The 23,261-nt window shown below is 44.9% G+C and overlaps 1 protein-coding gene across 1 annotated transcript; it reads left to right on the plus strand.

Moving 5' to 3' along the window:
* The first annotated feature begins 20,951 nt into the window (after nucleotides 1–20,951).
* On the plus strand, nucleotides 20,952–22,127 carry LOC138352115 (DDRGK domain-containing protein 1-like). Its single transcript, XM_069304374.1, has 3 exons — nucleotides 20,952–20,987; nucleotides 21,537–21,733; nucleotides 21,857–22,127. The coding sequence occupies exons 1-3, from the start codon at nucleotides 20,952–20,954 to the stop codon at nucleotides 22,125–22,127; spliced, it is 504 nt and encodes a 167-aa protein (XP_069160475.1).
* Nucleotides 22,128–23,261: the final 1,134 nt, after the last annotated feature.

Raw genomic sequence — 23,261 nt, forward strand, 5'->3', positions numbered from 1 at the left:
ATACTCTTGCACCCGTAGAACTGTAGTACCCGACGTCTCGAGCGAGGGGAACCTTTTATTGTCAATCCCCCTTTCGTCGCTGAACCCGATCTCAACGGACTGACGGTTCTTAAGGTGGCGTTTGTGGGGCGTATACTCACGACGCACCCCTAGGGGGCCCCGGCATGATCGGCAATAGCTTCCTGTTGGGTGTCCTGCCTCTAATTGTGGCTCCATGGTGGGTATGGGGGCACATTCGTGGATGAATTTCTTTCTCTACGTTTCTATGTCGTTAAAAGTTTCTGTTGTACCCTCTCAGGCGCGTGGGGTGGGCGACCAAGCCCCCGAGTCGGCCTGTTTTGGAAGACCGGGCTCTGTAGCCCCCGCTGCATTGGGCCCCGACCTTGCTCCTCCTTTGACCGTCCTGAATTCTTCCCCCAACTCCCCTCCCTCCTCTGTGGTTGGGTCGAGCCTCACGCCCCCAGTGGTGCCCACTTCGTCCCCTGGTGCGGCTAAGTCTCGTTGTGACTACTGTGCCTTTTGACCCCTCTCTCTCTGGGGGTTTTCAACGCCGTTGGCGCCACGGCCGCCCTCGCTCGTTTCCTTCCTGTACTGATGCGTATCAGGCCTTATTTGGTCCTGCTTCGTGGGCCAAATACTTTGATCTCCTCCCTCTTGATTCTGCGCCGCCTGATGATTTCTCCCTCCATCGGCATCTCGTTGATTTCGTGGATGCGTCTGTTACTTTCAACCCCACTCGTCTCGGTACACGTGTCATTGCTGCTCCTTCTCAGGTTGCAGCTTCCCGCTTGGCTGCCTTATCCTGCCTTGGCAAGATCCCTGTTTGGGTCTCAAAGAACGTTCAGTTGAACGCCAGTCTTGGCACTATCCTCCTCCCGCCCCATGTTGCGACCGATGTTCGAGATCTGCGAGACTGCCACGACGATATTTGACATATCCTTGATGCCCTAGCAGGGGCAGGACCCAAGGAACTTGTAGAAGGTGGCCCCAAGCCCCAAGGGCAGTACTTACAGGGCACCTAGAGAAGGGAACCCTAGGCGCATGCAGCCCAAGTACTGGAGAATCACTCCCGGCTCACACACCACCTAGAAAACAGACACAACACTCTAGGTACAGTGCTGAAACAACCACTGGAGCCGGAGCACATAACCGGTGCCTATAGCATCAGCCTCAGAACTGATGGGTGGATAGCCAGCGTGGGAGGTCTGGGGCTCCCCCTTCCCCCTCCCGGGGAGGGGGGAGCTGCGCAGACAGTGGCGCGGTGACGTGTGACGTCATACTAGTTTGCTTGTTTTCTGTTGAGTTCTGTCCACTAGTTCGGCTTTAGGTAGCAATTTTCACCAGAATAGGGGTTTGTTTTGGAATGCTTACCTTTCTGGATGCTTGATCCGGTCAATGGCAGACATAGAATGCTTCCAACCACACGGGGGTTTTTATAGGTTATTGCTCCCCTTGCCTCTCTGAGGGGACCAGGTTCTGGCCGTGGTCCCCGGTAGGCCTTAGAACTCCATACACATGACTGATGCCAAAGTCTGACATTAGCATATCAGCCTGGTAAAGCTCCGGGGAGCCTCCGGGTCTCACCCAGAAAATGGCGTTTCATTACATTCAACGCTTTTTTTTTTTTTCTTTTTTTTTTTGGTACGTGCCTGTGGGTGTCAAATGGTTTATAGCTATGCGCCATTTAAGGGTTAATGAGTATTCGTCTAGTGCTATGAGGACTGTTTTTATACCTGAATTTACCTGAGAGCCACTAACACTAGTGGCCTCGACGAAGACAGAAAGCCGGTGGCTTGTTGAAGGTCCCCCTTATTTGCCTTGATGATCCTTTCCAGCTGTACTATGCAACCTCAATTGACAACTGCCCTAAAAGACAAATTTTTTGGAACACGACATCATGTTCGAAGTAAAATTTGAATTGGAAAACAACGGTTTACTTAGAACACAATGTCTGTTCGTACACGTATGGGTCGAATGAGCGCATGGGGCTGGGCGCAGTGCGAGGCACTCTGTCAGTATGTTTACAGAGTGACAACCGGGGCCGCATTTGAATTCTTTGTGAAGAATTTCATTGTTTGCCTGCTTTTCTGGGGGGAGCCCCGTCGGCTCCCCGGAGCTTTACCGGCTGATATGCTAATGTCAGACTTTGGCATCAGTCATGTGTATGGAGTTCTAGGGCCTACCGGGGACCACGAGCCAGAACCTGGCCCCCTCAGAGAGGCAAGGGGAGCAATGGCCTATAGAAACCCCCGTGTGGTTGGAAGCATTCTATGTCTGCCATCGACCGGGTCAAGCATCCAGAAAGGTAAGCATTCCAAAACAAACCCCTATTCTGGTGAAAATTGCTACCTAAGCCGAACTAGTGAATAGAACTCTTCAACAGAAAACAAGGAAACTAGTATGACGTCATACGTCACCGCGCCGCTGTCTGCGCAGCTCCCCCCTCCCCGGGAGGGGGAAGGGGGAGCCCCAGACCTCCCACGCCGGCTATCCACCCATCAGTTCTTCGGCTGATGCTATAGGCAATGGTTATGTGCTCCGGCTCCAGTGGTTGTTTCAGCACTGTACCTAGAGTGTGGTGTCTGTTTTCTAGGTGGTGCGTGAGCCGGGAGTGATTCTTCAGTACTCGGGCTGCATGCGCCTAGGGTTCCCTTCCCTAGGTGCCCTGTATGTACTGCCCTTGGGGCTTGGGGCCACCTTCCACAAGTTCCTTGGGTCCTGCCCCTGCTTGGCCGTTTACTGCTTGGTTTTCGGCCGCTCTTTGTGTGCTCGGGTGTTCTGTCTCCCTTGTTCGCCTTAGAGTAAGGGGCAGTGTTTGCACTGGTGGGGCGGGGGTACTGTGCAGCTTGTCTTTACCAATCATAGCGGCCGGCTCTGTTCCGCCTGGGTACGCTGTCCTCTTGCGGGGTTTTCTTTTTCTTTTGTTTATATACCTGGTGGGGGGGGGGTCTGCCTTCGTTCTTGCCCCTTATGTCGTTTTTGTGTTCAGTGGCGGCCCTCCGCTGTTGTTTGCGTGCCACGGCGTTTGGGTCCGGAGCGCGTTTTGCGTTGATCCGGTTCTGTTCTTCCCGGTTCGCGGGTGATGGTGTTCCGGGTGGTCAGCCGTGTTCTTGCGGCTAAGCTGCCTGTGTTCTTCCCTCATGCCTGTGGCGTTCGTGGCTTCGCTGCTCTCGCTGCCATCTGGGCGACGTGGCCTTGCAGTCTTTCGGGCATGGTTTTTGGTGTTCGTGCAGGGGCCTTGCTGCTCGTGGTTCTCGTGTTGTTCCGGGGATTTTCGGGGCTGTGGCGCCTTGGGTTGGCGTTTGCTGCCGGTTGTCTCGCCTCCTTGGGGGGTGCGTGGTGTCCGCCTCCCGGTTTTGTCCCTTTGACCTTCCTCTGTGGGTAGTTAGCTCCGGGGAGCCGACGGGGCTCCCCCCAGAAAACCAGCGTTGAATGTAATGAAACGCCATTTTCTGGGTGAGACCCGGAGGCTCCCCGGCAACCCTTCCTCCCTCCGGTCGGCGTTTTTCGCGTGTTTTGACATCCAGCCTCAGAACTGATGGGTGGATAGCCGGCGTGGGAGGTCTGGGGCTCCCCCTTCCCCCTCCCGGGGAGGGGGGAGCTGCGCAGACAGCGGCGCGGTGACGTATGACGTCATACTAGTTTCCTTGTTTTCTGTTGAAGAGTTCTATTCACTAGTTCGGCTTAGGTAGCAATTTTCACCAGAATAGGGGTTTGTTTTGGAATGCTTACCTTTCTGGATGCTTGACCCGGTCGATGGCAGACATAGAATGCTTCCAACCACACGGGGGTTTCTATAGGCCATTGCTCCCCTTGCCTCTCTGAGGGGGCCAGGTTCTGGCTCGTGGTCCCCGGTAGGCCCTAGAACTCCATACACATGACTGATGCCAAAGTCTGACATTAGCATATCAGCCGGTAAAGCTCCGGGGAGCCTCCGGGTCTCACCCAGAAAATGGCGTTTCATTACATTCAACGCTTGTTTTTTGCTTTTTTAACATAAAAGTTCTTATTATATATCATGCCATGGGTCCCAAGAAAGTCAGTGTTAAAGTTTAACCTAAGAAAATAGTTGTGAGCATGATGATAAAGGAAAAACAAAGAGATCATTCATAGGGAGACAATGTGATGTCTCACTACGGACAAGTGTTAAAACATAGGTAAAAATAAGTGTTGCTAGACAGGTTTTTGGTGAGAAAAACAATCAGTGAGCCACAAGCAGGTCCTAGTGGTATGCAGGCAAATCATAGGAGAGAGAGTACCCCAGAAAAGTCATCACTGCTTGATGTTTTAATGGAAAGGGACTCCCCTTCCAAACACTTAACACCTCTCCTCCTTCCCTCCTCCTCACCATCTTCCATTCACCAAGAAGAGTCCTCATTCAAGGTAAGATAAACATACATTACTGTATTGTAGGGTTATTCTGTATAAAATGTGTTTTTAAGTTAATATGTTTGAGGGTGCGAATCTTTGGGGTGTGAAACGGATTAATTCAACTTACATTATTTCTTATGGGAAAATTCGTTTTGGATGACGATGTGTTTCTGGGATCGGATTACGATCGTGAAGAAAGGTACCAGTGTAATTTGAAGTTAACAGATCCTTGGCATTTATGGCTCTGGCGGGTAGGCAGTTCCATGGGGGTTAATAACCCTGTGGGTGATGAAGCATCTCCTGTTCTCAGTCCTACATTGTGGCTTGTTGAGCTTGAAACCATTGCTCCTTGTTTGTGTTACATCGGACCTTTTGATGAAATTTTCCGGCTCAACATCCGCCAAATTGTCCAGTATTTTAAGTTTCAATAGGTGCCCTGACATGCCTGATTTGCAGTGCTGTTAGCTCTGTGGCCATCAACCGTTCCCAATACACGAGTTGACTTTGCTCTGGATTGTTTTTTTGTTGCCTGGTATTGGACGTTCTCCAGAGCAGGTATATCCTTCTGAAGATGAGGTCTCCATGCTTGGATACATTATTCCAAATGAGGGCACACCAAAGATTTATACAATACCATCATTATATAAGATGGTATACAATTATACCATCTTTTCCTTGAAGTCAAAGATACACTTGATTATTCCAAGTGTTTGGTTAGCTTTTTTTGAGTGCTGCCCTTACCTACTGTGTAACTTTCATTGAGTGGTGGATTTTGACTTTAAGGTCTTTTTCTTCATCATTCTGCTGTAACGTAATGTTATTAATTTGATAGTTGTGGTGTGAGTTATTATGCTCCACATGTAGGATCTTGTGTATATGTATGGGGTCTTGTCTATCCTGACAGCTGGTTTTATATCAATGATCTTTGATCTTTGAATTGGTTAGGTCACAGTCTACACGAGAGCAGTTCTCACCTGATAGTTCATTGGGTAGATCCGCAGAGCTAGGTGATTATTGAGTTGTGCAGTTGCTGTTGCTTTAAATTATCTTGGAAGGCCACCAAGTGCACCTGGATGAGATGTGTTTGTTTTTGTAGCTTATGAAAGAGGTCACTTTGCCCTGGTTGGGTTAGTCTTGGTCTTGTTTACTGTTGTATTGTATCACTTGTTACAACTTGTTGGTTGTGAATTGCTTAATTGTTGCTCAACGAAGAGTCAAGGAGGCGGTTGATGGTTTAATCTTGATGAGAAACAGTGGCTTCAGATTGTTGAACAAGAAGGTTGTGTAATTTCTTCACTCTTGGGTTATCTCACAAAAATTTGAAGTTATTACAGGGAAGCATAGATTGTGTGAAGTCCAAAACCCGAGATTTTAGTTGTTTTAGTATACTTGGCCCACTCCTCTTTTTCAAATATATATAAATGAATTTCCAAATACCACACAACATTTGAAGCCAGTTCTATTTGCTGATGATGCAACCTTCATTTTCTTACATGCTAACCCACATTTTCTTAATGACATGGTGAACACTGAACTTAATCTAGTACAATTTTGGTTGACTGTTAACAAACTTGCCATTAACATTGACAAGAAATCATACATTTTGCTTCGTAACAAATCCAACAATGAAATTAATCTAAGAATTAACAATGCCCAAATTGTGAGCAGAGATAGGAAGTTCCTTGGTGTTCACGCTGACAACAAACTAAATTAACATTGCCATATACAAAATATTACTAAAAGGGTTTCCAAAACAATAGACATTCATTCCAAAAGTCAGATAATATGTTCCTCGCCCTGCTCTAGTTACTCTTCGTACCTCATTTATATTTTTATATTTAGAAATACATTTAAATATACAGTATATATATTATACACACACACAACCACAAATTATTATGGGATTATGAGGATTGAAACAGAGGAGGATAGTAGGAGGCTACAAGATCACCTGGACAGACTGAATGAATAGTCCAACAAACGGTTGCTCAAGTTCAACCCCGAGTAAAGGCAAAGTAATGAAACTAGGTGGAAACAGAAGGCCAGACACAGGATACAGAATAAGAGATGAAGTACTTCATGAAATGACAGAGAGAAAAGAACTAGGGGTTGATATCACACCAAACTTGTCTCTTGAAGCCCACATAAAAAGAATTATGTCTGCGGCACATGCGAGGCTGGCTAACATCGGAACAGCATTCAGGAACCTGTGTAAGGAATCATTCAGAATCTTGTATATCACATAAGTAAGACCAATCCTGGAGTATGTGGCCCCAGCATGGAGCCCGTACCTTTTTAAGCACAAGAGGAAGCTGGAAAAGTTCAGAGGTATGCCACTAGACTAGTCCCGGAACTAAGAGGTATGAGTTACGAGGAAAGGCTGCGAGATATGTACCTTATGACACTGGAAGACGGAAGAGTAAGGGGAGACATGATCACTACCTACAAAATCCTCAGGGGCATTGACAGCGTAACAAGGATAAACCATTCAACACTGGTGGTATGCGAACAAGGAGACACAGGTGGAAGCTGAGTACCCAAATGAGCCACAGGGATGTTAGAAAGAACTTTTTCAGTGTTAGAGTAGTTAACAGATGAAATGCATTAGGCAGTGATGTGGTGGAGGTTGACTCCATACACAGTTTTAAATGTAGATATGACAGATCCCAGTAGGCTCACGAATCTGTACACCAGTTGATTGACGGTTGAGAGGCGGGACCAAAGAGCCAATGCTCAACCCCCACAAGCACAAATAGGTGAGTACATATATATACTAGCTGTACCTGCCACGCGTTACTGTGGCTTAGTCTGGTTAAATGGGAAAGAAAGAAAAGAAAAATCACACGTTTCTATTATGTTTAATTTCACAATGCTTATGTGCATCCAATATTTTTTGTTATTCCGTTGTCTGTGGAGATATACAGATTGTCTATTTTGCCGATTCTAGAACACGCAACATATAATTGTCCATGAGAGAAGCAATCCGTGTCTAGATATAAACTGCACAATTCTAAAGATTGGTCCTGAGCTTTGTTGATGATGTTTGCAAATGCCAATCAAATTGGAAATTACAATGTCTTAAATTGAAATGGCATATCCGTTGGAATCATAGGAATGTGAGAAATGAGGACATCTTTACCGTTGAAAGGTTCTGTCAAGATTGTTGCTTCTACGACGTCGCTGGTTAATTTTTTTACTGAAAGGTGCATGGCGTTGCAAAATTTTGGCTGGTTGATATTTTGCAACATGATAATTGGCACACCGATTTTCAATTTCCGTACGTGTGATGGTATCCCTGGCAGATCGAGTGAGTTAAAAAATTCTGTTGGATAATTAACTGATTCATCTGCTTCCTCAACAGTGTCCACGGACTTGTATGTGACTGCCTTGCTTTGGATGTTTGACTGAATAATGTTGAGGAACGTCTGTTCTTGGCCGCCAGAACAGCTCGTTCATTCAGCCAATCGTGATTCTTATAATTAGTTTGAATATTTGGAAATACTTTTTCAACCAATTCTAATTTTGACGTCACTAAATTGTAGAAGTTATGAGGCAATGAAACTCATCCTGAGATCAGATCAACCGGCACGTTTCTGTTCCCAATTTCCAGATATTGATGTGAGAATATCTCAGCTGATAAATCATTTTGCAGCTGGACAAACATATTTGTAGTTAATTTAAATGTCTTTGCGTGGCACCACAAAGTAGAGTATTTCAGGCAAGTATTTATTTTGTCCGCTGGTGTAGATATAGGAATTACAGGTAATGTTTGCCTGAAATCTCCTGCAAGCAATATTAATGCGTTCCCAAATGGTCTGACGTTTCCACGCAAGTCTTGCAGTGATCGATTAAGATCCTCGAATGAATTTTTGTGGGCTATTGTGCATTCATCTCAAACAATACGTTTGCATTTCTGCAACACTTTTCCCATGCCGGATGCTTTCGAAATGTTACACGTGGGAGTTTCAATGAATTGCATGTTCAATGACAATTTCAAAGCCGAATGAGCAGCTCTTCCACATGGTAGCAATGTTGCAGCTATTCTAGACGATGCAAGAGCTAAGGTTATGTCATTTTGGGATCAAAATGCTGCCAAAATCAATCTAATTAGGAAGGTTTTACCAGTTTCTCCTGGCACATCTAAGAAAATTTCTCCAAGCCTGTTGTTGACAGTTTGAATTATTTGATTGTAAATGCCTTTTTGTTCAAGCGTTAGTTTAGGAATATTTGATTGCACATACGACAACAGATCATCTGTCTTGTAATTTTGTTCACGACGCAATTCTACATCGAACGAAGCAGCAGCAGATCAATTTGGTGATGGTAATTCCAATTGACTGAGAACTTTGCTTGCGATTTCTAAGCAAAAATCTTCAATCATTATCAATACTTCGTTGTCCATTTTTGCTGTAAAATCCATGTTCATATATGAATTTTCCTTGGGTTTATCTTCGGCCATGTGCAATTTATATTTCTCCCATAACTCTGTTGGAGATGAAGGAGAGCAGGCAGTCACTATGATTGTAGACAATGAACGTCAGTCATTTTCCAATAAATTTCAATTTCAGAGCATAACAATGTACTATGGGAAGGGCATGTGTTATGCTGTTGACAAATCTCAATTGCTGGAAAGACGTTGGACCATGCACATTTACCAAGAGCATGCGAAGAGAGAAGCGTTCATCCTGATTGGGATGCAAGGTGTACAGTCTGCCTATTGTAGTTTATTTGAATATACCAAGCTGACCGTCGACTCGCTCTCAACGTTTGCATCTTTCAAATGATTTTCTACTGGCATTCCATGTGTAATATGTAGGCACTTAAGAATACAGCAGCGTTTTCACAAACGCATCATTTTGACTACATGAAGAAAGCAGTTAACAGTGTTGTCAGTGGATTCATAGCTGTTTGTTGCACATTTGCAGCTGAGAAATAAATGTGTAGTTCATTTTCTTGTTTTCAAGACAAAAACTACTAACAAAATATTTCAATTCAAACGCAGATTAATCGACACAGTTGAATTTCACCACCAATTGCACTGAAAAATAAAAGTTAAAAAAAAAAACGAAATGAAAAGCAATGAAAAAGAAACAAATAATCTATAACCACGAAATGAACAGTAAGGTAAATAACACAGCTTAATCCCTCAACTGTGCAGCCTCCAAATATGACAACCCCCAGTGTGCAGGAAATAAAATCTCAGGAAAAAATACTTCTGTTTTGAAAGTGTCAAAAACTCTTCCCTGAATATGGGTATGGTAACAGAAGGTCGAAATTGTACGTACTTTGGCTGCTATGGGGTCCGTAAGTTCGTGCGTGACATCGTCATTCCCTGGTCGCCCGTGGCGTATGCCCCCAGGGCCGGTAGGTCGCTCGGGGCAGGATGCGCGAGGTGCCGCGAATATATATTTTTTAATTTTCTGCGCACAGTTCGAAATACGTTTTATATGCTTTTTCGTGCCAGTCCTATGTATAATGAACATGTACACTATATAATGGCAGTAGAACATCCGTACTGTCTGAAGACTCTGTGTTACGTGCATGACACATGTGTACACATATCCGGCACATATTTCCATTGTATCATGCTAATTTATGTATATATACAGTCTATTTATACACTATCACACACTATATACATTCACCATCAACACACTCAGAACTCAGCGAGTGTCAGCTGCCACACCCTCATTCCTCCAACATCCAGTGTCTCCCTCACTCCTCCAACATCTTACTCGCCCAACATTGCTCCTCCCACCATACTGTTATTGTTTGTATTACACTATTTATACATGTTATGTATACCTATTTACATGTTTTATTCACCAGAACTATATAAGTAAGCCAATATTGTGTCCAAACTTTACAGTGGCCACCATACACTGCATGAGAAATCATACAGCAGACGACACTACGATTACGTCACCTCCCTCGCCAAAAAAGCTCCTCCCAACATACTCCTGTTGCTGTTACTACACTATATACACACATTGTGAATACCCATGTACAAATGTGTTCACCACAGCGAACCACTAAGCTTGTATGATAAGCAAAACAAAAGTGGCTGCCACACACAGTGAGGCTACCTTGATTCTCTCCCTCGCTCCTTCACCACAATTCCTTCTCCCACAATACTACGCACATATGTACATGGGTATATACACACACTGTATATACCCATGTACATATATGTTCACCATAGCAAACTACTAAGCTAGTATGATGAGCAAGACAAGAGTGGCTGCCACACACAGTGAGGTTACCTCGATTCTCTCCCTCACCACAATTCTACGCACAGTGCTTATTATCACCACAATCCTGTGTTATCACAATACTGGTCACTAAATCCTGTAAATACATAACTGACCACAAGTTTATTTTGTAAAGGAACCTAAGAAGTCGTTTGAACATTCCTAGATGGACGAAATAATGCTGTGGCTGTTCACGCTGTGAACATCGTGAACAGCACTGAATCACTATTATTTGAACATTTTACACAGTCATTATCACACTCAGGTTCTTCTGTAATACTATCATGGCTAAATAATACAAGTTATATGTATTTTTTGACATTATTAGGCAATGCGGTGGTCACAAGTTGAACAGCAGTGCTGTGAGCTCATGCTGCGTGCGCCAACCTTGGTTGCTCGCTCACTACTGTTAAAGATGGCATCTGTTTACAAGAGCCCTGAGGAAGCTGATGTGGACCCCATGTAGCCATGGGAGTTTTGAATGGAACGTGAAAAAGAGAAATACCCGGAGGCGCATAGCGCATCCCAGACGTGGGTCTGCAGACGCGTTGTGCAGTTAAAGGGTTAATTCCAACGCAATATCACACAAAAAAATTAAATAAAAAATTAAAATAAATAAAAATGTATGAAAATTCAATTTATCAATGCAATTGGAAACATTGGAATAGAATTATAACATATTTTGTATAGCGTGTGTTGCTCTCACGTGCAACAGATGGCGCCTTTTTCTAAAAAAAATATTTTTACATTTCACAGGTGTGGCATCTAAATAGTAGGTATATTTAAAATAATGCACATAATCAAACGGAATGTTGTGTCAAAAATCCAAAACAATCTGTGAAGAACTTTTGGAGATAAGCATATTTCGAACAAACGAATATTTCCATTTTTACATTTTTATTTATATAGATAGCCCCTTTACCTAATGACTTGCAACTCTGATGAGCCTGTCGGTTGCCCAGACGTGATCACGGGAAACCCCCTAGAAGAATGGTTGGCAGTTGGTGTGGGACTACACATGCATTTCAACTTTAGCAAACACCTATGTTGACTTCAGTGCTGCACAGGCAGGAGGTGCGGCCAATCACCAGGAAGCAGCCAAGTCGTGTAAATAAAGACTGTTTGAGCCTGAGTACAGTGTAACTGAGTAATACGGTTTATTTGTGCCAATATCGAATGTGTGCGAGTTTCTAGGAATATTGGAGAATTTAAAGAAACAGCGCGTGAATCTAGAAAACAAGCAAATTTCGCGCGGAGAGACCATTGCGATCAGCTGTTCTTGACACGTGATGAGTAGGGGAGAATGTTGCCCTCTAGTGATCGCATACTAACCGTGGGAATTATCGGCCGCGTCAGGATCAGTTGATTTATTAATTATTGTTTGGCCTTTGTGACATCTTTCATACATTTTAAGTAAAATACAAAACTATCTTTGTGTTTATATCATCCCCTCCATTGATCTTGTGGCTATATTATACCGGTAAACATAGAGTGATAACAATAAGTACCTGCCTGATTCCTGATCTTCTGAGTGTGACCTTGCCAAGGCTACCACTGATCCCACCAGTCCACTGATGGTGTTACTGGCCACCTAAAAACACCAGTTGGCGACCTTGTGATTAACCGTAGAGCCCTATGGTTGGGGAGGGCACACGACAGTCGATGTGATCGAGTCGTGTTCTCACTCTTTCTTAATAAAAGGCCGTTAAGATTGACTGGGAGACTCTCCTGGCGTGCAGTGGCGCCGTGAGGATCGAGGGAAGACCCGCAGGGCTACGGTGAGTGACTTTGAGCATAACTATTGCTCACCCCAGACTAGAGAGAAGAGAGGTGAAACCCCAACAATATATAAATATATATATATATATATGTCGTACCTAGTAGCCAGAACTCACTTATCAGCCTACTATGCAAGGCCCAATTTGCCTAATAAGCCAAGTTTTCATGAATTAATTGTTTTTCGACTACCTAACCTACCTAACCTAACCTAACCTAACTTTTTCGGCTACCTAACCTAACCTAACCTATAAAGATAGGTTAGGTTAGGTTAGGTAGGGTTGGTTAGGTTTGGTCATATATCTACGTTAATTTTAACTTCAATAAAAAAAAATTGACCCCATACATAATGAAATGGGTATCTTTATCATTTCATAAGAAAAAAATTAGAGAAAATATATTAATTAAGGAAAAATTGGCTTATTAGGCAAATCGGGCCTTGCATAGTAGGCTGAGAAGTGCGTTCTGGCTATTAGGTACGACATATATATATATATATATATATATATATATATATATATATATATATATATATATATATATATATATATATATATATATATATATATATATATATATATATATATATATTATTAGTATATTTTGGTAGCAGTCTTTCCTGTAGACATATATTATTAAATATGACCGAAAAAGTAAGATTAATAATTCTAACACGAATTTTCTCAATCTTTCGTACATTACGCTTCACTGTTGGAGGTAAATCAAAAATCAATTCTCCAAAATTCATTTTTATTTCTAGTCTGACGCGACACGGGCGCGTTTCGTAAAACTTATTACATTTTCAAAGACTTTAGTTCACAAATACACAACTGATTAGAACTTACGTATCTCCGATTTTATATCTACATTTGAGTGAGGTGGGAGGGGTGATGTGGCAATAACACAAGACAGAACAAGGGGGGATATTAATAGGGTATTAAAAGTATCAACACAAGACAGAACACAAACAATGGGTATTGAATAGAAGTGTTTGTAGAAAGCCTATTGGTCCATATTTCTTGATGCTTCTATATTGGAGCGGAGTCTTGAGGTGGGTAGAATATAGTTGTGCAATAATTGGCTGTTGATTGCTGGTGTTGACTTCTTGATGTGTAGTGCCTCGCAAACGTCAAGCCGCCTGCTATCGCTGTATCTATCGATGATTTCTGTGTTGTTTACTAGGATTTCTCTGGCGATGGTTTGGTTGTGGGAAGAGATTATATGTTCCTTAATGGAGCCCTGTTGCTTATGCATCGTTAAACGCCTAGAAAGAGATGTTGTTGTCTTGCCTATATACTGGGTTTTTTGGAGCTTACAGTCCCCAAGTGGGCATTTGAAGGCATAGACGACGTTAGTCTCTTTTAAAGCGTTCTGTTTTGTGTCTGGAGAGTTTCTCATGAGTAGGCTGGCCGTTTTTCTGGTTTTATAGTAAATCGTCAGTTGTATCCTCTGATTTTTGTCTGTAGGGATAACGTTTCTATTAACAATATCTTTCAGGACCCTTTCCTCCGTTTTATGAGCTGTGGAAAAGAAGTTCCTGTAAAATAGTCTAATAGGGGGTATAAGTGTTGTGTTAGTTGTCTCTTCAGAGGTTGCATGGCTTTTCACTTTCCTTCTTATGAAGTCTTCGATGAAACCATTGGAGAAGCCGTTATTGACTAGGACCTGCCTTACCCTACAGAGTTCTTCGTCGACTTGCTTCCATTCTGAGCTGTGGCTGAGAGCACGGTCGACATATGCGTTAACAACACTAGTGTTGTTAACGCATATATATCAGTATAAATGTTCCTTGATACACAACAATGAACAATCGATCACTCTATCAGTCCTAGAACACATACATCTGTAGGTAATCCAGCCTACAACTGTAACTCTATACATCAGTACAAACACCTTGGTACAAAAATGGCAAACTATCACTCGCCTATCACTGCGACTTACACGCTAAAGCCAAACACTCTATCAACTCCCTACAAGTGATCATTTAGAACTTTCCTTCCACATCTGGAAGTTCAAAACCCTGATCTCTTCAGGTTCTTCCGGGTTTAACTACCAGGATCCTCTGCAGCTCCTCCAGGCTTCTACCATGAAGTTTCCTTGAGCAACTACGGTGCTTCACCCTTCTGCTAGGGTCCTCCACAGCTCTCTTGGCTGCTACACCATGAAGTTTCCTCGAGCAACTGTGGTGCTTCACCACCTCTACAGAAGCACGTGACACTCCTCTTCACTGCATCTCCTCACAGCTCGAGGTCCTCTCCTCCACTACCTTGGAGTCTCATCAATTACTCCTTCTGTGCTGGCTTCAAAATTCTCAGCAACTTCTTCCCCAAAGACAAACCTGCAACCCATCGACACTCCAATAAAAATGTTTCCTTATATACACATAGACGAAATAATCCACACAATGTGTTTGCATCTAATATCTATCCGCTCTCTACATGCAGTGAGAGTGGACCCCCCCGTTGGGCTGGTCCATGCTCCACCTCGCCCGGCGGGCCTCACTCAGTCTGGGAGGGTCCTCCGCCTCCAGGCATTTGGCTTCAGGTGATCAACGGGAGAGGACGCGCTGCTCGTCCCTCCCTCTCAACTCTTTTATTTTAAGCCTTCTGCCTTATCAAAACATGTCTAACTTATAAATAAACATTGCTACTGTCGCTGGGCACATGACCAACTAAAAGCAATCACTGTGAACTGGCTTAAATCGTGCTTACCACAGATTTTCTAGTCGAGGGCACTTCCCTCTGACAGCGTTTGGTCAGGGCGCTCCACACAGCCCACGAAAATGTCTATGGGCGGCTTAATACTCTCCTCGCCGTGCAGGACATGAGACCACAACGTTCTCAGCTCAATTCCACAGCTGGCACGTCTGCACACTTCTCTTCTCTTGGAGATATATCACTAGGGGTTCCTTTCTGACGGGAGCTCAAACGGAGCGCGGTTTTCCCCCTGCGATGTCTGGCCTCAAGTGAGGTCAAAGCCCTCCATAAGTGAGCCTCACACCTCCAGCAAATTATCCACATCTCCTAACCAGTCATTTATCTGTTTTCTTATTCACTGCTCATAATCTTCAATTCCGTGTAAAATTTACCAAATTATTTTTACATATGAATCTTCATGTCTGTATTTCCGACCTCCTAGTCAGGTCAGGCTTGATAGAATAATTCTCAAAGGGGAGACTCGTTTTTCGGCTTCGGTTTTTCGGCTGGGATCATAACACTCCCTCCCCCTTGTTTATGAGAATTATTCTAGTGGCTAGGCTCGAGATAACGCATCAGCCACTACATTGTCTCGTTCTTCAACCGACTGGTTCGACCGGTTGATCTGCTTACGTACTCCCTTAGGAGTCTACAATTAGTTCGTTGCTCCTTGCAACATCTGGCTCACAACTCGCCAGAAACATGATCTTCTCACAAACGATCTGGCTTTTCTGGCACCTCTTGGCTAGGCTGTCCTCCTAGGACGCCTGCACTCCATCGGTCCACTCTACTTATTGTTTCCACCCTCCGTTTCCTCATCTTCCTCTCTTCACGTCCAGAGTCAGACATCTACTGTCTGTACCTCCGCTGTCGTCTTCACACTTCCATCTACTGCCATTATACTTTCACCTCCTGTCATCATACTTCACTACCTCGTCTTCACCGACGATCCTCCCTTTCGTCTCCACATTTATCCGAGACTTCATCCTGTTTGACTTCCATCGAGTCCTCGGCTTTCTTCTACTCCTCCATGCTTGTATCATCATCCTCTTCTCACACTTTTCACTTCTATACAACTCCATTTCTTCTCCTTCAACTCTTTTTCGTTCTCTAAAAGTTTCTTCGAGCACTGTACTACATCCAACAGCACTCGACCGCACATGTCGCTTTACCTCTCCTAGTGTGCTCGTAAGCATCTCTCCACACATACTGTCTCTTCCCCTTCCATTTTCCCGGCTATTACTTTTCTTCACTATCTCTCCTCCACGTTGTCTGTGAAACATGTCAACTCTTGACATCTCCCACAATTTAACTCCACTATCCATATGCCTCTGTGCTCGTGGACAACTTGATGCTTTACTCCCATCCTCAATCTGTCCACATCCTTCCTCATTTCTACTCAGCACAGTTGCATTCACCTTCCGACTCTTAATTTCAGCAGTCTGGGCTCTACTCAGGTCCGCTCTCTTCACATGATTCCTCTTTGGCTGGGTCATCTTCACTTTTGACTTCATTTTCCTGGGCTGGACCTTCATCAAACAGCCACGCTATATCTACATCGATATCTTCCACCGGTTGAATCGACACTGTCTCATCTTCTCCAGCGTCTTCCTCGTCGGCCACCTCTGCCTTCATCACTACCGAGACAGGGTACTCAATGGCTTGGCGATCTCCTGACGCATCTCCTTGAACGTCAGTCAGGTTCACACTCTCAGGTGTCCCACACGTGCCGTGGCCTTCTGGGCACTCGTCTGGCACAGTCTCCGCTATGACTCTTGGCAACACCTTTGTCCCGCACAAGTCATTTCCCAGGATCACTTGGACTCCTGGAACAGATATGTCGGGGCATACTCCCAACATCACCTCCGCCGAAACATATTCCGACCTTAGCTGGACAGTACATACGGGCATGTCACTCACAGACAATAACCCGTATACTTTCATCTTTCTCCTGCCAGCTAACCGTCGATCATTCTCAATCAGGCTTCTCGCAATCAAGCTCTGATTAGCTCCGGTATCTCTTAAAATACCAACTTCTACCTCAGGCTGGACTCCTATACTGATCCAACCTTTGCTCATGAACGGCCTATACCTCTCGTTCACTAAGTTTATCTTCTGTGGTTTGTCATGGAACACATTAGTATATTTACTTCGGGGGTCACACATGGCCAGGGTCACAACTCTTTTGCCCTGCCGACAGTCTCACATCACGTGACCCAATCCGTTACAATTGTAACACCTCACCTGGGAAAAGTCTCTTCTGTATGTACCAGAGTGGCTCTGACTTTGTCCACTCGCATGGGAGTTCCTCGGGCCAGGTACACTACCTGCACTCTGTGGGGATTTACTGGACTCTTGGTTTCCAGGATCACGATTAGTTTCTCGTTTAGCTCCTTCATCCTCACTTTCAGACGAAGTGCCCGACCTACTCTTCTGAGTTTTAGGGTACTTACGTTTATCTGCCCATTTATCAAAATTCTTCTCACCCCAGACTCTGCTGGGTCTTTCATAACTTCTTCCTCCCCAGACTCACTGGATCTGCCATTGTTGCGTCTCGCCTCGCTTCTCACTCTGTTCTCCCTCAAGCTCTTGTATGCTTCCGTAATCATATCTGTCCTATCTGCGGCATCTTTCACCTCCTTTATCCCTGCTTCTAGGATCTTGAACTTTGTTTCGTGATGCATCATCTCCAACAACTTCTCCATGACCATCAGTTGCTTCAGGTCAGCGTAAGATCCAACTCCAGGAGCCTCAATCCACTACCATCAACCAACAACCACCAACAATCATTACCACTAACAACCACTACCACTAACAACCAATGCCTGGACAAACAACAACTACTACCACAAAGATCCAACAGCCACAGACATCAATCAACAAACAATAACAACAATCACAAATACCACCAACAACACCAACCATCAAACACTACTCTCAACAACAACCAAACAACCACTAACACCAACAACCATCACCAACAACCTTCACCAATCCCTACACCAACAATCACTACCACCAACAACCACTACCACCAATAACCACTACCACCAACAATGATCAACAACAACCACTACCACCAACAACTACTACCACCAACAATCATCAACAACAACGACCACTACCACCAACGACCACTACCACCAACGACCACTACCACCAACAACAACCACTACCACCAACAATCATCAACAACAACGACCACTACCACCAACAATCATCAACAACAACGACCACTACCAATAACGACCACTACCACTAACGACCACTACCACCAACCACTACCACCAACAACCACTACCACCAACAACTACTACCACCAACAATCATCAACAACAACGACCACTACCAACAACGACCACTACCACCAACGACCACTACCACCAACAACTACTACCGCCAACAATCATCAACAACAACGACCACTACCAACAACGACCACTACCACCAACGACCACTACCACCAACAACAACCACTACCACCAACAATCATCAACAACAACGACCACTACCACCAACAACAACCACTATCACCAACAACTACTACCAACAACGACCACTACCACGAACGACCACTACCACCAACAACAACCACTACCACCAACAACCACTACCACCAACAACCACTACCACCAACTATCATCAACAACAACGACCACTACTAACAACGACCACTACCACCAACAACAATCACTACCACCAACAATCATCAACAACAACGACCACTACCAACAACGACCACTACCACCAACGACCACTCCCACCAACAACCACTACCACCAACGACCACTACCACCAACGACCACTACCACAAACAACAACCACTACCAGCAACAACCATTACCACCAACGACCACTACCACCACCAACAACCACTACCACCAAGGATCACTACTACCAACAACCACTACCACCAACGACCACTACCACCAACGACCACTACCACCAACGACCACTACCCCCAACGATCACTACCACCAACGACCACTACCACCAACGATCACTACCACCACCAACAACCACTACCACCAACAACTACTACCGCCAACAATCATCAACAACAACAACCACTACCACCAACGATCACTGCCACCAACGACCACTACCACCAACGACCACTACAACTAACGACCACTACCACCAACGATCACTACCACCAACAACCACTATCACCAACGACCACTACCACCACAAACTACAACTACCACCAACGACCACTACCACCAACGACCAGTACCACCAACGACCACGACCACCAACGACCACTACCACCAACGACCACTACCACCACCAACAACCACTACCACCAACGACCACTATTACCACCAACAACCACTACCACCAACGACCACTACCACCAACAACCACTACCACCACCAACAACCACTACCAGCAACTACCACTACCACCACCAACAACCACCACCAACAACCACTACCACCACCATCCACCACCATTAACGACCACTACCACCAACAACCACTACCACCAACAACAACCACTACCAGCAACGACCACTACCACCACCAACAACCACTACCACCAACGACCACAACCACCAACGACCACTACCACCAACGAACACTACCACCACCAACAACCACTACCACCAACGACCACTACCACCACCAACAACCACTACCAGCAACGACTACTACCACCAACAACAACCACTACCACTAACGACCACTACCACCAACGACCACTACCACCTACAACCACTACCACCAACAACAACCACTACCACCAACGACCACTACCACCACAAACAACCACTACCACCACCAACAACCACTCTCCACTACCACTACCAGACATTGTTATCCATTAAGCACAGCGATAATATGAAACTCATCAGAGAAATGCAACATAAAGGAATCGAAGCACACAATCTAGGGCTGTCAATCACTACTGTTAACACCAAGATCAATACTAGGCTCACTGTTAATACTAACCAACGAAAGCACCACTGATGACACTAGTCAATACTAGCACCCCTATTAAACACCACGGTCAATACTAGCAACATTAGATTGTTGTCATTGCAGTAAAACACACACACACACACACAAACACTCCCTCCCCCCCCCCCCACACACACCCACGCAAACACAAACACTCCCCCCCCCCCCACACAGCCACACCTAAATCACCACACACAATCATAGTAACGTTACTAATGGTGGTCCAGGATCTTAACACCTTGTGTTCCCAATGATCACAAAGACTCCCTACATCCTGTGGTACCTACAACCCCTGCTACTTTTGTACCCTCTGGATACCCCAGCTCTACAGTATGCTTCCTAAGCCATCTACGCGCGCTCTCTACTTCCCCGGCCTCTCTAGTTACTGTATCTTAACAAGGTTACAAGTATCTTATCCACATCACGTACAAATCCTAGGAATATTCTACCTTAGTAGATTTCTTCTAAGCTTACTATATATCCCTCATCCTGTCTTCTAATGTTACAAGTACACGGTCGGAAACTGTTTTCAATATTCTAGCCATCTGAAGATGCCTCATCTAAAGATGCCTCAACTACTCAAAACTGTTTTGTGCATTATTGTCTTCGGAATCATTAGCTTCCTCGCCATACGATAAGAAAACATCAATTATGGGAGGGTGTTAAAATAGTAAATTTTGAGACACGAACAAACACGGGCGGAAGCCTCCCCACTGACGTATCTTTTAATGGAGCGGATTCGAGGCGTTTCACGGCATGAAACGCCGCTGCCATCTGCTCCAGGCTGGGTGGGTGAAGCTAACAGGTTCTTGGCGTAATTTAGCCTTCGTAGAGACACAACTGCAATGAATATGAGGCAATACATTGACTAGCTAAAAGCCCATTTGGTAATTATGGGTGTGAGACCCGACCCACAAAAAACAGGCTTTGTAAGCCTCGGGGTTCATATCATAATGATTGTGATATCTATGATAGCACTTCTTTAATACTACAACAAAAAGGCTCGTGAGAGAAACAGTTGCCTCTTGAAGACTCCAAAAATAGCAGCAAGTTGGGCTTCAATTTATCGCACTCCAATGGCAGATGAGAAAAATGGGACACCATAAAATAAAAATGACTTGAATGATCGTGGAGGAAGTGAGATTCCTGCCACAAAACAGATTAGGCCAACCGAAAACCTCAATGTCCGCGGCGTGCAAGCCGCCAACCCCCTCCAACCGTCAGAGGACGTAAACCCCCTCCAACCGTCAGAGGACGTAAACCCCCTCCAACCGTCAGAGGACGTTAGCCCCCTCCAACCGTCAGAGGACGTAAACCCCCTCCAACCTTCAGAGGACGTAAACCCCCTCCAACCGTCAGAGGACGTAGACCCCCTCCAACCGTCAGAGGACATCAACCCCCTCCACCCGTCAAGAAAGGCCAAACACGATAAAAATTCTGTGGCTGTTAAGGCCAATAATTCACCTGGCAATGGTTAGGTGACAGTAGAAAACAAACGCCGTAATACCGGTGATGCCCTAAAACCCAAAACGGGATCGACAACACCAACGGAAGAAGGATCAGAGTCCATAAGCTCCGGTAACACTCCCGGAGGAGAACACAAAACCGAAAACGGTAACCCCGTCAAGACAAACTCGGCCCATGGACGAAGTGAAGATGATAGAAAAATCTCTCGGTTAGTATTTATCCCGCCCGACTTCCGGTCGGTTATAATAGGCCCGAAAGGTAAAACCCGTTCGGATATATAAAAGACTTTTTAGGTCAAGATAATAATACCGACAAAAGAACAGTGCCTCAGAGACACAATTGTTGAAGGATATAAGACAAATGTTGAAAAGTCCATAAGTAAAATTAATTTAATTATTGAGGACTATAAAAAACTTTTGGACCAACGGGAGGAGGAAAAGGCCAAACGGGAGGAGGAAAAGGCCAAACGGGAGGAGAGAAAGGCCAAACGGGAGGAGGAAAAGGCCAAACGGGAGGAGGAAAAGGCCAAACGGGAGGAGAGAAAGGCCAAACGGGAGGAGGCAGCTAAAGCCAGAGAGGAACTGGCAGCGAAGGGCATTTAAAAGGCCATAGAAGTCGGAGAAAAATACAGGAAAGTCATCCTTGGGCCCAAGGGTGATACAATAAACAAACTCACCGAAAAACACCAAGTCCACATCAACGTTCCTGCACGAGGGGAATAAGGCCCAACCGAAGTTATTGGACTTGAGCAAAATGTATTTTCAGCAATTAAAGATATTGAAGAACTCGTGGCGTAACATCACAAAAAGACCATTTAAAAGTCCATAGAAGTCGGAGAAGAACACAGGAAAGTGATCCTTGGCCCCAAGGGTGATACAATAAAGAAACTCACCGAAAAACACCACGTAAAAATCACAGTTCCTGGACGAGGGGAATAAGGCCCAATCGAAGTTATTGGACTTGAAGAAAATGTATTGACAGCAATTAATGATATTGAAAAACTCGTTGCGGAACGTCAGAAAAAATTAAAACAACACAAAACAAAATGTAAAAAGGAATAAAAACCGACCCATCGTGAAGGGTGACGGTCTCGCTTTATGCAGACCAGAGTTCAATCCCCGAGCGTCCTGGAGCGCTGGGGAGCACCATTCGTTTCCCACGTCCCTTGAGGTTACCTTGAGGTGTTTCCGGGGCTTAGCGTCCCCGCGGCCCGGTCGTCGACCAGGCCTCCATCCCTAATCCTGATCCCCTCCAAGTACTATAATAGGGATGATATAAGTGCAATGTGTGACTGACGGCTTGGAGCTTTTCCCTGACAAGTCCATTCCCAATCCTCCCTGTGATCGTGAGTCTGCGGGTCTGCGGGTTCACCACCACCCATCGTCTGCGGGTTCACCACCACCTATCGTCTGCAGGTCTGCGGGTTCACCACCACCCATCGTCTGCGGGTCTGCGGGTTCGCCACCACCCATCGTCTGCGGGTCTGCGGGTTCACCACCACCCATCGTCTGCGGGTCTGCGGGTTCACCACCACCCATCGTCTGCGGGTTCACCACCACCCATCGTCTGCGGGTCTGCGGGTTCACCACCACCCATCGTCTGCGGGTCTGCGGGTTCACCACCACCTCAGGCTAGTAGTTAGGTTATTTATTTATTTATTTAGTTATTATTTATTAATTTTTTATTGATTTAATTTTGATTTAATTTTAATTTTATTTAATTTTTATTTTATTTTA

This window comes from Procambarus clarkii, chromosome 52 (assembly GCF_040958095.1).
Source record: "Procambarus clarkii isolate CNS0578487 chromosome 52, FALCON_Pclarkii_2.0, whole genome shotgun sequence".
In the NCBI taxonomy this organism is placed as follows: domain Eukaryota; kingdom Metazoa; phylum Arthropoda; class Malacostraca; order Decapoda; family Cambaridae; genus Procambarus; species Procambarus clarkii.